Source organism: Phascolarctos cinereus, unplaced genomic scaffold, assembly GCF_003287225.1.
Source record: "Phascolarctos cinereus isolate Bilbo 61053 unplaced genomic scaffold, phaCin_HiC Scaffold_2;HRSCAF=192, whole genome shotgun sequence".
Taxonomy (NCBI): Eukaryota; Metazoa; Chordata; class Mammalia; order Diprotodontia; family Phascolarctidae; genus Phascolarctos; species Phascolarctos cinereus.
The window spans coordinates 55,836,544-55,852,230 of record NW_027555625.1 but is presented as its reverse complement, the minus strand read 5'-3'; the positions used below and the strand labels follow the sequence as shown (position 1 = coordinate 55,852,230).

Here is a 15,687-nt window from a genome sequence, read left to right as displayed (position 1 = left end):
ATAGGCATTGAAAGAATCTACTGATCACCTCAGGAAAGAGATCACAAAATAAAAACTCCAAGGAACATTATAGCCAAATTACAGAACTGTCAGGTCAAGGGAAAAAAAAATACTGTAAGTAGCCAGAAAGAAATAATTCAGATATTGGGGAGCCACAATTAGAATTACACAGGACTTAGCATTAAAGGATCAGGGGTTACGGAACATCCTATTCCTGAGGGCAAAGAAGCTAGGACTACAACCAAGAACCACCTACCCAGAGAAACGAAGCAAAATGCTTCAAAGGAAAAAATGATCATTCAATGAAATACAAAGATTTCAAGCTTTCACAAGGAGAAGACCAGAACTGAACAAAAAATGTGATCTCCAATATCAAGACCCAAGAGAAGCCTAAAAACAGAAAAAGGGAAAAGGAAACATAAGGGATTCAATGGAGCTGAACTGTTTATATCCCTACAAGGGAAGAAGATGCTTGTAATTCTTAAAAATATGATACCACTAATAGGTTTGAGGGAATGAAAAAAAATTAAGAGATGAGAAAGAGGAATACACTGGGTATAGGAGGAAGGGAGAGGTAGAATGGAGTAAATCAGTTCACATGAAAAGGTGTGAAAAACCCGTTACAATGGAGAGAAAGATGGGAAGGTGGGCAATGGGCACTGCTTGAAACTTATTGTCATTAGTATTGGCTCAAAGAAGGAATATACAGAATCAGTTGAATATAGAAATTTATCTCACCTGACAGGAAAGTAAGAGGGGATGACATTAAGTAAAGTTGGCAGAGAAGGGAGGGGGAAACTGATAGAAGAGAAGACAGACCAGGGGAGGTGGTAGATGGAAGCAAAATTCTGTTGAGGAGGGAAAGGGTATAAGGAGGACAAACAGTAGGAAAAATAGAATGGAGGGAAGTACATACAGAGTAATCATTATTGTGAATGCAAATGGGATAAACTCTCCCATAAAATGGAAGTGGATAACAGAGTTTATAAAAAACCAGAATCATATAATATGTTGTTTATAAGAAACACACTTGAATCAAAGAGACACACACAGAGCAAAGGTAAGGGGCTGAAGCAGAATCTATTATGTTTTAGCTGAAGTTAAAAAAAAAAGGGGGTAACAATCCTGATCTCAGACAAAGGAAAAGCAAAAATATACCTAATTAAAAGACGCAAGGGAGTAAATTACATCTTGCTAAAAGGTATTATGGACAATGAAGTAATATCAATACTAAACATATATACATTAAATGATATAGCATCCAAATTCTTAAAGGAGATGTTAAGTGAATTACAGAAGAAATAGACAGAACAACTATATTAGTGGGGGACCTCAACTGTCCCCTCTCAGAACTTGACAAACACAACTAAAAATAAACAAGTAAGAAACTAAAGAGATGAACAGAATATTAGTAAAGTTAGATATGACAGACCTTTGGAGAAAACTGAACAGAAACAGAAAGGAATATACTCATTTCACAGCAGCACATGGCACCTACACAAAAATCAACAATGTATTAGGGCATAAAACCCTCAAATCAAATATAGAAAGGCAGAAATATTAAATGTATTCTCTTTTGGATCATAATGCAATAAAATTATATTCATAAAAGGGCAAGGAAAGATTAAAAATTAATTGGAAACAAAATAATCTAATCCTTAAAGAATAAGTGGGTCAGAGAACAAATCACAGAAATAATCAATAATTTCATTAAAGAGAATGAAAATAATGAGACAACATTCTAAAATTTATGGAATGCAGCCAAAGCAGTACTTAGGGGAAAAATTTATTTATATCAATTCTTACATCAACAAAACAGAGAAAGAGCAAATCAATAAATCGGACGTGCAACTTACAAAAACAACAACAACTAGAAAAAGAACCAATTAAACATCCCCAATTGAGCTCCAAGTTGGAAACCCTGAAAATCAGAGGTGAGATTAATAAAATTCAAAGTTAAAAAAGAAAAGCAACTGTTGAGCTGGTTTTATGAAAAAAAACCAAACAATAAAGTAGATAACTAATTGACCAATTTGATTTAAAAAAAGAAAGAAGAAAACCAAATATCCAGTAATGAAAAGGGCAAAATAACCACCAATGGAGAAGAAATTAAAGCAATCATTGGGAAAATTTTGCCCAATTATATGCCAATAAATCTCACAATCTGAGCAAAATCAATGACTATTTGTGAAAATATAAATTACCTAAGTTAACAGATCAGGAAATAGAATGCCTAAATAACCCCATCTTAGAAAAAGAAATTGAACAAGCCATTAATGAGAAAAAATCCCGAGGGCCAGATGGGTTCACAAGTGAATTCTATCAAACATTTAAAGAAAAATTAATTCCAATACTACGCAAACTATTTGGAAAAACAGATGAAGAAGGAATCATACCAAATTCCTTTTATGATACAAATATTGCGCTGTTATCTAAACTAGGAAAAGATAAAACAGAAAAGGAAAATTATAGACCAATTTCCTTAATGAATATCAATGCAAAAAATTTGAACAAAATACTATCAAGGCAATTACAGAAATATGTCACAAGGTTCATACACTATGACCAGGTGGGATTGATACCAGGAACAAAGGGTTGGTTCAATATTAGGAAAACTATCAACATAATTAGCCATATCAATAACAAAACCAACAGAAATCATATGATTATCACAACAGATGCTGAAAAAACTTTTCACAAAATACAGCACCCATTCCTATTAAAAAACACACACATTAGAGAGCATAAGAGTAAAGGGTGTATTCCTTAAAATGATACGTAGCATCTATCTAAAATTATCAGTAAGCATTATCTGTAATGAGGATAAGCTAGAAGCCTCCCCAATAAGATCAGGGGTGAAGCAAGGATGCCCATTTTTATCATTATTTTTCAATACAGTATTAGAACTGTTAGCTACAGCAATAAGATAAGAAAATTAAATTGAAAGAATTAGAATAGGCAATGAGGAAACAAAACTATCACTGTTTGCAGAAAATATGATGGTATACTTAGAGATCCCTAGAGAATCAAGTAAAAACAACTTGAAATAATTACCAACTTAAGCAAAGTTGCAAGACATATAATAAACCCACATATTTCATCAGTATTTTTAATATGACCAACAAAACCCAGCAGCAACAGATAGAAAGAGAAATTCTATTGAAAATAACTATAAACAATATAAATACTTGGGAGCCTACCTGCCAAGACAAACCCAGGAAGTATAAAAACACAATTACAAAACACTTTTCATACAAATAAAGCCAGACTGAAACAACTGGAAAAATACCAATTGTCCAGGAGTAGGCTGAGCAACTATGATAGAAATGACAATTCTACCTAACTTAATTTGTTTATTCAGTGCTATACCAATCAAACTACCAAAAAATATTTTATAGAACTAGAAAATATAACAACAAAATTCATCTGGAAGAACAAAAGGTCAAGAGTGTTAAAGGATATAATGAAAAAAAATACAAAGGAAGGTGGCCCAGCAACACCAGATCTCAAACTATATTATAAAGCAGTAATCATCAAACTATCTATTACTGGCTAAGAAAAGAGTGGTGGATCAGTGGAACAGATTAAGTATACAACACTGTAGTAAAATGACTATAGTAACCTAGTGTTTGATAAACCCAAAGACCCCAGTCTTTGGGATGAGAATTCACTATTTGACAAAAACTGCTGGGAAAACTGGAAAATAGTATAACAGAAACTAGGTATAGACCAACATCTCACATCATAATACCAAAATAAGGTCAAAATGGGTACATGATTTAGACATAAAGGCCGACACCATAAGCAAATTAGAAGAGCAAGGGATAGTCTACCTGTCAGATCTATGAAGAAGGGAAGAATTCCTGACCAAACGAGATAGGAAGCATTATGAAATGTGAAATAGATAATTTTGATTATATTAAATTAAAAAGCTTTTGCACAAACAAAACCAATGCAACCAAGATTAAAAGAAAAGCAGGAAACTGGGAAACGATCTTTAGAGCAAGTATCTCTGATAAAGGCCTCATTTCTCAAATATATAGAGAACTGAAACAAATTTATAAGAATGCAAGTCATTCCCCAATTAATGGTCAAAGGATATGAACAGGCAGTTTTCAAATAAAGAAATCAAAGCTATCTATAGGAATATGAAGAAGTACTCCAAATCACTTCTGAGTAGAGAAATACAAATTAAAGCAACTCTATGATACCACCTACCACCTATCAGATTGGTTAATATGACAAAAAAGGAAAATGATTAATGTTGGAGAGGATATAGGAAAATTGGGACACTAATGCACTGTTGGTGGAGTTGTGAACTGATCCAACCATTCTGGAAGCAATTTGGAACTCTATACCCAAAGGGCAACCAAACTATGCGCACCCTTTGATCCAGCAATACCACTACTAGATCTGTATCCCAAAGAGATCATAAAAAAGGGGAAAGGACCTACATGGGCCAAAATATTGATAGTAGTCCTTTTCATGGTGGCAAAATATTGGAAGCTGAGGGGATGCCCATCAATTGGGGAATGCCTAAACAAGCTGTATATGAATGTAATAGAATACTATTATTCCATAAGAAATGATGAGCAGGCAGATTTCAGAAAAACCTGGAAAGACTTGTACGAACTGATGCAAAGTGAAATGAGCAGAACCAAGAAAATACTGTACACAGCAACAGCAACATTGTGGATTAACTATGAACAACTCCATCTTCTCAGCAACACAATGATCCAAGACAAGTACAATGGACTCAAGAAGGAAAATGCTATCCACATCCAGATACAGAATTGATGGACTCCACATAAGATTGAAGTATATTTTTTTCACTTTTTTGGGTATTTTTTTCCCTTTTGACCCATTTATTTTTTCACAACTGTGACTAATACGGAAATATGTTTTACATGACAGCACATGTATAATCTATATCAAATTGCCTACCATTTTAGGAAGAAGGGAGGGAGGGAGAAAAATTTGGAACTCAAAATCTTGTAAAAATGAAAGCTAAAAATTATCTTGACATGTAATTGGGAAAAATAAAATACCATTAAAAATTAACTATAAGAATAAAGGAAACTAGTATTAAAAAAAAAAGATTGCCATTAGGGTGTTAGGGAGGCGATTCATGAGTCTGGCAGGGGGATGGGCTCATCTATGACCTCTCAGATCCCTTCTTACTTGCTCTGGGGTTCTACAATCTCTGAAAAACAATTTAATTGGAAAAATGAATAGGCAGGTTTTTGCATTTGTGTATTTTTATAATCTCGGTCAGCACATGGATACTAGTGGCTACTTCGTCACTGATACACTTTTGTCAATCACTTGAGGATCTGAAATCCAGAGTAAGATAAGGCAACTGGCACAATGTGACCTCAGGCAAATCAAAGAGTCACAGAATGCCAGATGCAGTTCCTAAGTCATTTAGACCAACCAATGCCCAAAGAAGGATCTTTGCAACATTCTTGGCAAGTGGTCACTCAATGTTTGTTTGAAGACCTCCCAAAGTAGTGCAGTTCCACTTCTGAAAAGCTCCAATTGAGTCAGTTTTTCCTTCCACCAAGCCTAAATCAACCTCCTGATAACTTCCTCATACAGCTCCAAGCTCTGCCCATTAGGGCAGTCATGCAAATCTAAGCCTTATTCCATTTATTGGTGCTTCAATTACTTAACTATGTGTGCCTCTACTTCTTCCAAAGTCTTCTCTTCTTGAGGCTAACCATCTTTTGTCTTGCCACCTGGTCCTCATATGGCATGGTACCTTATATTCTTAAAGTCACTTCTCCATGGTCTTCAGTAACCTTCAGTTACCTCTTCTGCAAAAATGAGCAACTTGGACAAAATGACACCCAAAGTCATTGTCAGCCCTAACATACTCTTGAGTCCATGAGTATCTAGGAGGACAATTCTGGCAAGTAGAGGGGCATACCTTACAATTTAATGTCTAGCTTGCTCTGTGATTAATGATCATCTTAATTCCTTCTTTGCCAAATCTCCTTCACGACTAGAATGAAGTTTGGCAAACATAAATGCTCCATTAGCATCTAACGTAGGGAAGACTTTCAGCATAGACCCAAATTTCACTTAATTCAGGTTCTGCAAGGCCTAATGTTATCATGTGCATAGGAACACACAGGTGGTTCTACAAAGTTGGTAGGCATTATGCCAGGCTGCACATATCCCTAATACAAGTAGTTTCTCCCAAGGTTTGCCATCTAACTGGGTTCCTCATGAACTATACCAGAGTTTACATGCCATGTTAGGTCATCAGGACTGTCCTCTCAAACTAATGAATAGGGTATGCAGTGCCCCTGGGCAGGGACAGTCTCAAACCATTGCTCTTGACCCAGAAAGGCAAAGTCCTGAGGGATTTACGTGTGTGTGGATGATACTATGCCTGGAAAGTAACCCACAAAACCACATCACAGAGACTCCTCCAATTTACCCCATGAGGCAGTGAGCTTCAGGCTGAGTAGGGAATTCACTTCCTTACAAACTTTCCTTTCAAGAGGAAGCTTAGGGAAGGAGATCTTATGTGGTTTTATGATAGAGCAAGCACTTTAAATAACCTGAAGTGCCTTTTATGATTTACTTTCAAAGACAAGGGAACTGCTAAGCACTGCAGAAAAGGATAAGATACAGGACTGAGTAAGTATACAAATAACTATATAAAGAGGGGCAAAGGGCTATAGGGTTCAGAGGAAGAAGTTACATCCAGTTGGGGAGATCTGGGAAGGCTTCATGGAATATGTAGGATTTTAGCTAAGCAATATTTTGATAGATAGCCTTAGGGAAGGCGGGGAAGAGAAAGTATAAGCAAAAGCACTGATGTGGGAAAAAGCCAAGCATTGCAAGAGAAATTTTGAGCAATCTGCACCCCACCATCCCATCCTCAAAGCACTATAGCAAAAGTTTAAAAAAATTTTTCAAGAACCTTGTTTTCTCTTCCTCCATCCTTTCTATCAGTGGTATTTCTTCCTCCAGACCTCCCCTCCTCCAATATACTCATACACAACAATAACAATTTTATCCATAAGGTGTTGAGAAACCCCTCATCTTTGCTCTCCCTCAACCTCCTACCAGGTGCATCTCAGAAAATTTTCAAGCATTGCCAGTATTTAAAAAAAAGGTTGAGGTGCTGCAGGCACCATATTAGCTTGTTCTCTAGCACCCCCTTCTGGCCCAAATGAGTTAATACAGCTGTCAAAGGTAGCTCATTGATGTCCAGAATTCCCGGGCAAATCTAGCATGGCATCCTTACCTTGACAGTTCAAATGTAGGGGCAGAGAAGAAATCTTGAAAGAAATCTTGATACATTGAAAAGAGCACTAGGTGAACATGGGCAAGTCACTTAATCTTTTAGCCTATTTCCTCATTTGTAAAATGGGGAAAACAGAGTGTTCCAAAAGTTTTGGTGCATTTTTAGGCAATTAGATAAAGCTTAAGCACCAAGAATTTTGGTACTCCCTGTACCCTTGAGATCCCTTCCTGCCAGAGTTTTTGTGAGGAAGATGTTAGGACAGTATAGAAAAGAGGGTACCGTTAAAGGAAGGTTGGTAAAAGAAAAGAAACAGAAGGATAAACATAACCCTCGACCCAGGGTCAGAACTACATTAAAGACTACCAACCATAATGACAGCATCTTATAAAAAATTATATGCAATAAGTAATCAAGTTTCTTAAGAAAGATGAACTACAGAGTTCATAGCAAAGTCTTCACGGCCCAATTCTCTCCCTTGTTAAAGGTACACCAGTGAAAGAGCTTATACTGGCATTTGAGGTGTTAAGGAGGACCAGCACCTTTAGTGTGAAGGCTGCTGGTCCTTTTCAGGGCTGCTCATCTACCTTTGGTGTCCATCTGATTCATCCAACTCTCATTTGTGGTTCCAAGAAGCTGTAGCATGCAGAAAGGTCACCCCTCCGTAAACCGGCTCAGCAGACAGGCTAAACCAGGTTGAGGGTAACTGATGGGCCTCGAACCCCGTCGGTGAGGTGGGGGGGTGTCTACCTCAAACATGTGAAGATCTCCCCCCAGCAGAATGGGTGGATGTAAACAATTTGTTCCGAAGCCCATGAAGCCGGCTGAAGCAGGCATCGTGGACTGCTCAGAGCTTCATCAGACACTGAAGACACCAATGTCATCCACTGCATCCCAGGCCATCTCTAGTTGGTGATTTTCGTCCTGCCCACTGGACTTCAGTGACTCTGGAGGACAGAATGAGGCTGATGACTTTGTGCAGCTCTGCCTCACTTTAATTTCACAGCACAAATCAAGACATCACCCTCATGATGTCATTGGTCCTCTTTGAAAGCCAAGGACAAAAAACAACATGTAAATAGTCTGTTTTGTATTTAATGGAGAAATAATGAAGCTATGGTAAGTGTTAAATGATGAATACAATCCTGCCATCAGACCTTACTGTCCAGCATCCTAAGGACTATTGGAACTTTTACCATTTGCCCTGCAGCTATGCTCTCCAACCCCCAGGCACTGCCACCTGGTCTGCAAAGAAACTTGGATGGACTAGCCTTTCCATCCATGCTGCTGCTGACCTTCTTTTATGGGCTGTCCTCCTAATCAGGTACTAGGCGTGGAAGGATATAAGGCAACGGTGTTCAGATACAACCTTGGACGCTTACTAGTTGTGTGACCCTGGACAAGTCATTTGACCTCTATTTACCTCAGCTTCCTCAGTTGCAAAATGGGGATTATAATAATGGCACCTATCTCCCAGGGTTGTTGCAAGGATAAAATGAGATATGTGTAAATATTATTTTAAAGCCTACACAAATACTAGCTATTATTATTAGGTTTACAAATTATGCCTCTTAGTACCATGTCTGTTTGACAGAAGGGAAAATCAGGGCTCAGAGAAAGAACTGACTTCCCCCTAAGTGTCAGAACCAGAATTCCAATCCGGGCCTACCAATTCCCAGCCTAGAACATTTGGCACCATGTTATTTAATCCGCTCCTGTCCACATTTATTAAGCACCTACTACATGCCAGTCACACCATGCTGTCTCACGAACAGATTCTTTCTGGCAGAAATAGAACAAGTCACAGGATGGTAACACGTGCGGGCTGAGGCCAACAATGCAGATACAGACATATTTCTTACAGAAGATTCCCAAAGGAAGGTAGGGGGAGAAAAGCTTTAAAACAAGTCCCATTGAGTCCTTTCTCCTTTTAACATGACACCATTCTGGTGGGACCTATTCTGAGGGAATGTGGCAGAGAAGAATAGAGAAGACTGAGGACAAAGATTTGGGTTCGAGTCTCAGCTCTGCTGCCAAGTAGTTGTGTGACCTTGAGACAGTCACTTCGATCACTTTGGGCCCAAGATTCCTCACATTTAAAATAGGGATGTTATTGCCTTGCCCCATACAGGATTGATGTGAAGGTTAAATGAGATAACATAAATGAAAACATTTTGTCGAGGATTCTATAAAATCAAATCACTTAGTAAGGGTCCTAGGCGCTGGGCATAAGAGCCTAACTTTTACTAAAGCCTCTTTTTTGTCTTATGCAAGGCAGTAAACTAAGAGAAAAAAAAATCCACATCAGTTTCTGAGTCACTGCTATGTGGCTGCCAGCTGGTTATAATGCAAAAACCGTGGTTACCACTATTTTCCTAAAACAAGGATCTGCTCAAATTACCCTGGGACTCATGCTAGGGAGTAACTCTGCTTGGCTGAAAAGTTTCTAATGTTTGAGGTCAATGTGACAGCTCTTCTGCTGTGGAGACGGAGGGGGCTACCTGATAGGAAGGTACGCAAGAGGCTTGGGCTTGTGAGCAAAGGGTGCTGTCTGCTCTGCTACTACAGGGAAGCCTAAAAACTATATTTATTTCCAGGAAAGGCAAAGCTTCGATTCCCTTCATTTTTGTTTTATTGTGCTAGTTACACAGCAATCAGGTTGAGGGGAAATGTGATTTTTACTTAAGTCTAAGGCATAACATTAAAGAAAATTAAAACTAGGCATCCACATGGATATGAATAATGATGATAATAATAACTAGCATTTACACAGTGTTTGAAGGTTTGTAAAATGCAGCGTGTACATCACTGTATCTGGTGCTCCCCTGGGAGGCAGGTGCTATTATTACTCCCACTTTACAGATAAGCAAATTGAGGCTGACAGAGGTTAAGTAACTTGTCCAGGGTCATACAGCCAGTGAGTGCCTGAAGTTTGATTTGAACTCGTCTTCCTGAATCCAGGCCCAGCATAAGACAAAAGAGAGGACCACTGAGCTCCTGGAGTGCAGACATCTAATAGGCAGGAAAGGGGTTGCTATGGGCAAATATCTCCTTTCATAGTGGTCGACTTGGCAGAGACTGGTGTCTCTATAGCTGGCTTGGCTGACCCCTAGACAGCAAACAGTCTGTTGACAAGTCCAGACCGGTAGGTTTCCACCTGGATGGACGTCAGCTGCCTGAGGCTACAGTTAGAAGAATCCTGAGAACCCAGGATTGTCTTTTCGGAATGAGAAGGCCCTGAATACCTTGTTTAGGTGACTAAACTTCTCTGAATGGAGTTTGTACAATGGGGAGAGTGCAGGGCTTGGAGTCTTGGAGATTTAAGAGCCACGGACAAGTCACTTCAACTTTCTGGGTCTCAAAAGGGACATAATGGCTTCTGCCTTCCTACTTTCAAAGGGATGCTTGTTGTAAGAATGAAACAGGAAATGTGAATGCACTTTGTGATCACAAGGCAATGGTCCTGTAAACTACTACATCCACCTTCTTTAAAAGGACACCAGAACCTCAATCAGTAGATTTATCTCCCTTCATTTTATCCAGGAAAATCAGGAAAAGAACTCAATATTTGATAAGGAAGATAATTTGAGGACCCATTTTCTTTCCAAAGTATCTTCTTTATGTTTATTATAAAAATGGAGACAAAATACTTCTTAAGAAGTTTTTTCCCCCCTTAGGGAAAACCTGATAGGTTTGAGAATGTTTATTCACTGCTGTATGAAAGGCCTGACCCTCTGGAGGCATAATAATCTACTTAAAATACACTTAGCAATACCCTCTGGCCGAAAAAACCTTTCCAACTCATATACATTTAAAAAATAATAATAAAATGTCCCTCTAGATGCTTGTTTTGACTTTCTGCCCAGGATCAATTGCAAAAGTGCTTCTGTTTAGAAAGTACAGTTCAGCCAAAATCCAGCTTGTTTTTCAGGAAAAGGGAACTGGAGAGAAAATATCGTGAGGTATTAAGCAAGCATGTGTATGCGAAGGGTTCTGTTGTTATTATGATTTTTTCAAAACCCATTATTTAAAGCCCTATCTCCCTTTAAAGACTCACCCGTTCCTGTCTAATTGCACACATAAGCTTAGCTCTCTAGCTGGCATCATCAGGCCCGCAGAGGAAGTCTGGGGGCTAGCAAGATGATCCACCCAGGTAAAGAGTGGGCAAACCTGGCCCATTTCTGTGCAAATACCACCAATGTCCCAGCAAAGATCCAGCTCAACTCTGCTCCGCTGAGTCTGTGTGTTCCTCTTCCCAACTGGCTGTTGGTCTTTCTAGGACTGCCTGAGGGCTGCTGTGGCAAAGTCTATCATTTCACACCATTTGCTTCCTCATCCTGGCCTCCCTTTTTTGATATTCACATTGAAGGTGAATGGTTTTCAGTCTCTTTGAATGGACAACCAGACAGCGATTTTTATGTTTTATTTTCCAGTCATCAGAAAAATGGCAGGCATTAATTAAAGTTTAATAACCCCCAGGACATCCTAACCTTCTCCTGTTTATTGCTTGAGAAACTTCAGTATGAAGTACCAAGTGGTAACTGTGATCTCTCCAAGAACAGAAAGTGAGTCACAGAGCACTCTGGCCTTGGGGTTCAGACACACAGACCTCCAACGCCACTGACTATCAAAGGAGGAAAACTATTTAAATGTCTGAAGAACCTTTACAAAACAAGAAGAAAGGGGCATGCTTTCCCCTTCACCACTGACGGCTATCACTTTTGCTTCTTCGCTAAGTTGACCCACAAAGTATTCCCACTAAAGCTCAAGGCTCTTAAGGAAGAGACGACACCCTCTGCAGTAGCCCGGTCCTTGTAATCAAGGAAAGCCCTGCCCTGTGCTCCTTGCCAATTCAGCCTCAAAGGCACTGCATCACATTCCCTAAGAGTTCTCTTCATATCACTCACTCTAGCGTCCTGAGGGATGTTACCCACATAAACAGTGGTGACGTCGGAGGATTCTGTTTTTGAAGTTATGCGCTCATCATCCCGATGAGAAGAATGCACCGTGTCTGGAGGTCTGACAGAGGCTATCTGGCCAGGGTTCTGGAGGGGTGCTCGCCTCTGGCTGGTCTTCAAATGTGCCAAGTGTTCCTTCTGCAAAGTGATGTCTTTCCCTGCTTTCTTCTCTCGGAAATGAAGATTCTTTAAGATCGGGATTCTTTTCATCATCTCGTCACTGACCTGAAAAATTTAAAGCAGTTGCAGCTTTTCCTGGTTAATTCCAAAAGGGAACACAAGGTTTAGAACTGAACCTTAAAGTTCACCTAGTTCAATCCCCTCCATTTTACAGGTAAGGAAACTGAGTTCTTAGGTCAGTCACTAGGGAAAATGACCCACAGCAAAAATCTGTGGCAACTGAAAGATAGTGGGGTAGAGAGAGAAAAGCACTGGATTTTGAGTAGATTTGGGTTTCAGCCAGAGCCCCACTGGCCATGTAATACAAGCAAGTAATCTCTTAGAGGTGCACTTTCGTTATCTTACAGAATGGGAGGATGTTTCACGCAATCAGTTTGGAAGGGCTGTTGCGAAAAGTGTTTTGCAAATTATAAACCAGTCTGGGAGCTATTAGTATTCTAAAATACCTCTACAAATTTGACCATGTTCATGGATTTGTTATCTCAGAAACCAATTCAACCTCCTATTGCGTGGAGCTCCCAGTGGTTTAAGTATAAGCCTTCAAGAAGCTAGGTAAGGTATATGTTAACTGGCTACGACTGAATGACGTAGGATTTCCCACAGAGCTTCTCTATGGGTCTGCCCTCCATGGTTGTGCAGAGGCAGAATGGGGATTCCCCAGCATCTGGAAGGCCTAGGAAGTGCAGAAAGGGAAGAGCCAAGGATCCTCTGTAGCTCCATCCATCACTGGTGAGCTTGTAAGGGCTCAAGAGGGAATTCCCCTTCTGAGTCCCCCAGATGAAGTTCAAAGGTAAGATGAATTCATTCCCTCCATTCACAGCCCTGTAACTCCCGGTGGGCCTTCATTTAGCTAACGTTCTCTCACTAGTCGGAAACCGAGCCTGAGGCTTTGAGACATGGGCCAGAAGCCAAATTCTTTTACTAGAGAACAGAAGGTACTGAAATAAGGCATAGCCAGGGATGAGGGCACAACTTTTTGAGCTTCCAGGTTAACTATGATCAGAGCAGTGACTTTGGTAATATTTTATGGCACCTACAGTTAGAGTTGAGTTCCTCTAGGCTTACAATTCAGCTAGTTCTGAGTTCCTCAAGATATACAATCAGTCAATCAACAGATCATTTGGGAAGCATCTAACACACTCCAGTTATTGGTGGGAGTACAAAGGAGGACAGGGGACATCCACTCTGGATATTCCAGGACCATAGCAATATTTCAAAAAGAAAGTAAACTGTTAATGAGGTTTTGCAACAGGAATATCTTTGTCATATGTTCTGACTGTTGGTTTAGAAAATATGATTGGGATTTTGGATAAGACACAATTCTTATATTTAGGAACTTTCCAGAAACTGATACTTGCATGTTTTATTCATTTCTTATCCACGTAAAGATTATCCATATGTCAGAGCTTCAGTTTGAAAGGTAGCTAATATCTATAATAAGTCAAATGGGAGATGGGTGAATTCTGTGTTTCTTTAAAGCCCAGCTCTCCAAGCTTCTGCTTTAATCATGGTTCTTGCAAACACGATTTTCAGAAGTTCACAAAGTTAAGTAGGCTAGTCATGACATACACAGGGTAGCCGAGTCAGGAAGCGTTTACTGTGCACTGTGCTAAGCCCCTGGGGACACAAGGAAAGGTAAGAAGAGCCCCAGCTCTGCAGGAAGGAAGGCAACTGTACAAACAAGTATGTACAAACAAGACCCACACAGGAGAAGCCGGGAGGACGTCGGTACCTCGGCCAGTCAGTGAGAACTAGAGTGACTGAGGTTTAAGGCGTCGTCCAACTACGAAAGCAGCTACGTCTCAGAGAAAGAAGAACAACTAAGAATGAAGTTAGATGCACAGTCTACTATGTGCTGGGCACTGGGGAAACAAGGACAAAATGAAACTGCCCCTGCCCTCCAGGTCTCTCCATCCCATTCTGGGAAGTGTGCACCTATGTAAGGAAATGTCAGGTACATACAAAGGAGAGCACGATGACTCCCAGTGGGGAAGAGAGGCCCTAAGCAGCTGGGGATCTGGAAGGCCTTATCTTGTAGGAACTGGCACCAGCACTGAGGGAGCTGGGGATGATGCACAGCACACTGGCCAGTTTGGTTTGGGTAGAGAGGGCCTGTAATGTGTAACAAGACTGGAAGTGTAGTCTGGAGCTGGACTGTGAAGGGCTTTAGGTGGCAGAGGACTGGTATTTCATTCTGGAGGCACAGAGAAACACTCATTTTTTTTGAGACACAGAGGACTCTAAAGTCTAATCTGTCCCCATCCCAACTCTGCTGCTACGGCTTCTCAGTAAACAGAAATGACTGTTCACAGAGCAGTTGAAAAATGGAGCTAACAGAGGATATGCATTCAAGAACCAAGAAAGTCACATGGCCACCTTCATAAATAATATTTCTTTTAAATATGATTTAAAGTCAGAAGGGGCCATGGAAATCATCTAGTCCAAGGGTCCTTAGCCTTTTTTGTGTCAGTGGGACCCTTGGGTAGTCTAGTGAAGCCTACGGACCCCTTCTCGGAATGTTTTTAAATGTGTAAAACAGAAAGGATTAAAAAGGAAGCCAATTATACTGGAATACAGCTATTTAAGTATTTTTAAAAACCAAGTTCATGGACCTCAGGTTACTCCCTCCCTTCACCATTTTGCAAAAAGGGGAAAGTAAGACCCACAGATATTAAATGACTTTCTAAAGGTCATAGACCTAGGAAGTAACAACTCAGGCCACAGAGTTCAAGATCTTAGAGCTATTTCTTCAACGTTCTTCTTCTTTTCTTGTTGGAACTGGAACTCCAATAAAGCATGGAATGAAAGCCAAGTAAATTTTCAAATCTTTTAGAAAGAGGAGGTTGGGAATAGGGGAAATTACCAATTGCCAAATGGAAGTAGAAAAAGAAAAAAGCACAAACAGGAAAGCAAAATTCTAAAAGTAGACTCTAAACAACAGAAAGTAGACATATAAATAAAATGCTTTTCTAAAAAAGAACTCGACATTGTTCTGCAAAATCTCTAGCTACTCTAAAGAAAGAAGATGACCACCCTCTCTCTGGTGTAGTCGTAAGTCAGCTCTGTAGAACAAAGGATTTAGAGGTGTGTGATTCTGGGCGAGTCACAGTCCCTTTCTGGGCCATGACTATCTGACTCCCTGAAAGTGTCTAAAAGTGTCTGCTGCTCAAAGGCTCTTCAGACTCTAACATCCATGGCAAACTGATAAGCACTTATTACGTATCTGTTATGTGCCAGGTACTGTGCTAAGCCCCAGGGAAATAAAGAAAGGCAAAATCAGTTCTGTGTTTC

The 15,687-nt window shown here is 39.8% G+C and overlaps 1 protein-coding gene across 5 annotated transcripts in view; it reads right to left on the bottom strand.

Annotated features, from left to right (window-relative positions):
* The window catches only part of MTHFSD (methenyltetrahydrofolate synthetase domain containing), a 79,024-nt gene that overhangs the window by 19,661 nt on the left and 43,676 nt on the right, over positions 1-15,687 (bottom strand). For 3 of the 5 annotated variants that reach the window (XM_020989225.2, XM_020989223.2, XM_020989224.2), the window contains one exon: positions 11,667-12,441. In XM_020989225.2, the coding sequence (XP_020844884.1) occupies positions 11,974-12,441 (468 nt within the window). In that variant the 3' untranslated portion in view covers positions 11,667-11,973. Of the gene's footprint in view, positions 1-11,666; positions 12,442-15,687 lie in introns of those variants that run through there. The other 2 variants (XM_020989226.2, XM_020989228.2) reach the window with 1 other exon arrangement.